General features: G+C 37.0%; 1 protein-coding gene across 1 annotated transcript; it reads left to right on the top strand.

Moving 5' to 3' along the window:
• On the top strand, positions 1-936 carry LOC130679065 (olfactory receptor 6C2-like). Its single transcript, XM_057486786.1, has one exon. It carries the CDS (start codon positions 1-3, stop codon positions 934-936), a length of 936 nt encoding a protein of 311 aa, XP_057342769.1.
• The last annotated feature ends 818 nt before the right edge of the window (positions 937-1,754 follow it).

A 1,754-nucleotide genomic window follows, 5' to 3' on the forward strand; every position in this document is an offset into this window, starting at 1 on the left:
ATGAGAAACCATTCAACATTAACAAGCTTCATCATACTGGGACTGACAAATGACCCACAACTGGAGATTTTGGTCTTTATCTTCATGCTTACTACATATATGTTAAGTATAATTGGGAATCTGACCATAATTTTGCTCATCTTGGTGGATTCTCATTTAAAAACAGCTATGTATTTTTTTCTTCAAAATTTCTCTTTCTTAGAAATCTCATTCACAACATCCTGTGTCCCCACATACCTGCACAGCATATTAAGTGGGAACAAGGCCATCAGCATCAAAGCCTGCTTCAGTCAAATTTTTTTTGTTGTCCTCTTTGGAGCAACGGAATTTTTTCTGTTAGCTGTGATGTCCTATGACCGCTATGTGGCCATCTGCAAACCCCTGCATTACGTGACCATCATGAACAGCAGAGTCTGCAGGAACCTCATCCTCAGTTGTTGGGCATCTGGCTTATTGATCATCCTTCCACCCCTTTCTTTGAGCCTTAATCTGGAATTCTGTGACTCTGTTATTGACCATTTTTTCTGTGATGCTTCTCTAATACTGAAGAATTCCTGCTCAGATACATGGTTCATAGAGCAGCTGGTTTTACTCTGTGCTGTGTTGACCTTCATAATGACCCTTATGTGTGTGGTTCTGTCCTACATATACATTATTAGGATGATTCTAAGATTACCATCTGTCCAGCAAAGGAAAAAGGCCTTTTCTACCTGTTCTTCCCATGTGGTTGTAGTTTCCATCACCTATGGCAGCTGCATTGTTATTTACATCAAACCTTCAGCTAAGGATGAAACGGCCATTAATAAGGTAGTTTCTTTGCTCGCTTCATCTGTTGCCCCTTTGTTGAACCCCTTCATTTACACCCTGAAAAATAAGCAAGTAAAGCAGTCTTTCCATGGTTGTATCAAAAGATTTGCATTTCATTTAAAGAAGTAGTAGAACTGCATTCTGCGAATTAAACTTTAAGTAAATGACATATCATCAGAATATAGATGGAAAATGAAGTCTTAATAATGACACTGTGGACAGGCATTAAAGAGAGTTGAGAAGAATGTCTAAGAAAGAGTGCTGAAGGCCACAGCATTATGTAAACTAGCATTTTTCTATTCCCATGTAACTGCTGACCCTTTCTATCTCTAACTACTTTGCAATCCAAGCAGCTCTTCTTGGCCTTGTAATAGAATCATGTTAGTCTTTTATGTGGAAACCTCTCTGGACATGTCACTACTTCCTCTTCTTGCTACAGAATCTTTTTCGAAGACTTTTCCCTTTTTTAGAGAAGTTCATTGATTTTCAAGAAATATAAAGCTGCCTGGAATATCTCTTTACATTCTTTCGTTTTGGGCCTAAAGTGTTGCAGCTGACACAATTGTCTGTAGGTAGTATATAGTTGGGACTTATTTTTAAAATCCTTTTTTTTTGCTGAAAAACCCACTGGTAGCCTTATAGGGGTTCTCTTGATTCTGAGGGTTTTTCTTTTTCTCTTGCTGCATTTAAATTTTTCCTATCTTTGATTTTATAGTTTATTATATCACGTTTCTTGGAGAAGATTGTTTTGGGTTGAAATTAGGAAGGGATTATGAAATTCATGAAATTGGATGTCCAAAATTTTCCACAATTTTGGGAAATTTTCAGCCATTACTTCTTTAAATAACCTTCCAACATTTCTTTCCTTTTACATCTTTCTCCCTCTTTTCTCCTCTGGGAATCTAATAATGAATAAACTGCTTCTCTCACTGGTATCCTATAGTTTA

Source organism: Manis pentadactyla, chromosome 10 (genome assembly GCF_030020395.1).
Source record: "Manis pentadactyla isolate mManPen7 chromosome 10, mManPen7.hap1, whole genome shotgun sequence".
Classification (NCBI taxonomy): domain Eukaryota; kingdom Metazoa; phylum Chordata; class Mammalia; order Pholidota; family Manidae; genus Manis; species Manis pentadactyla.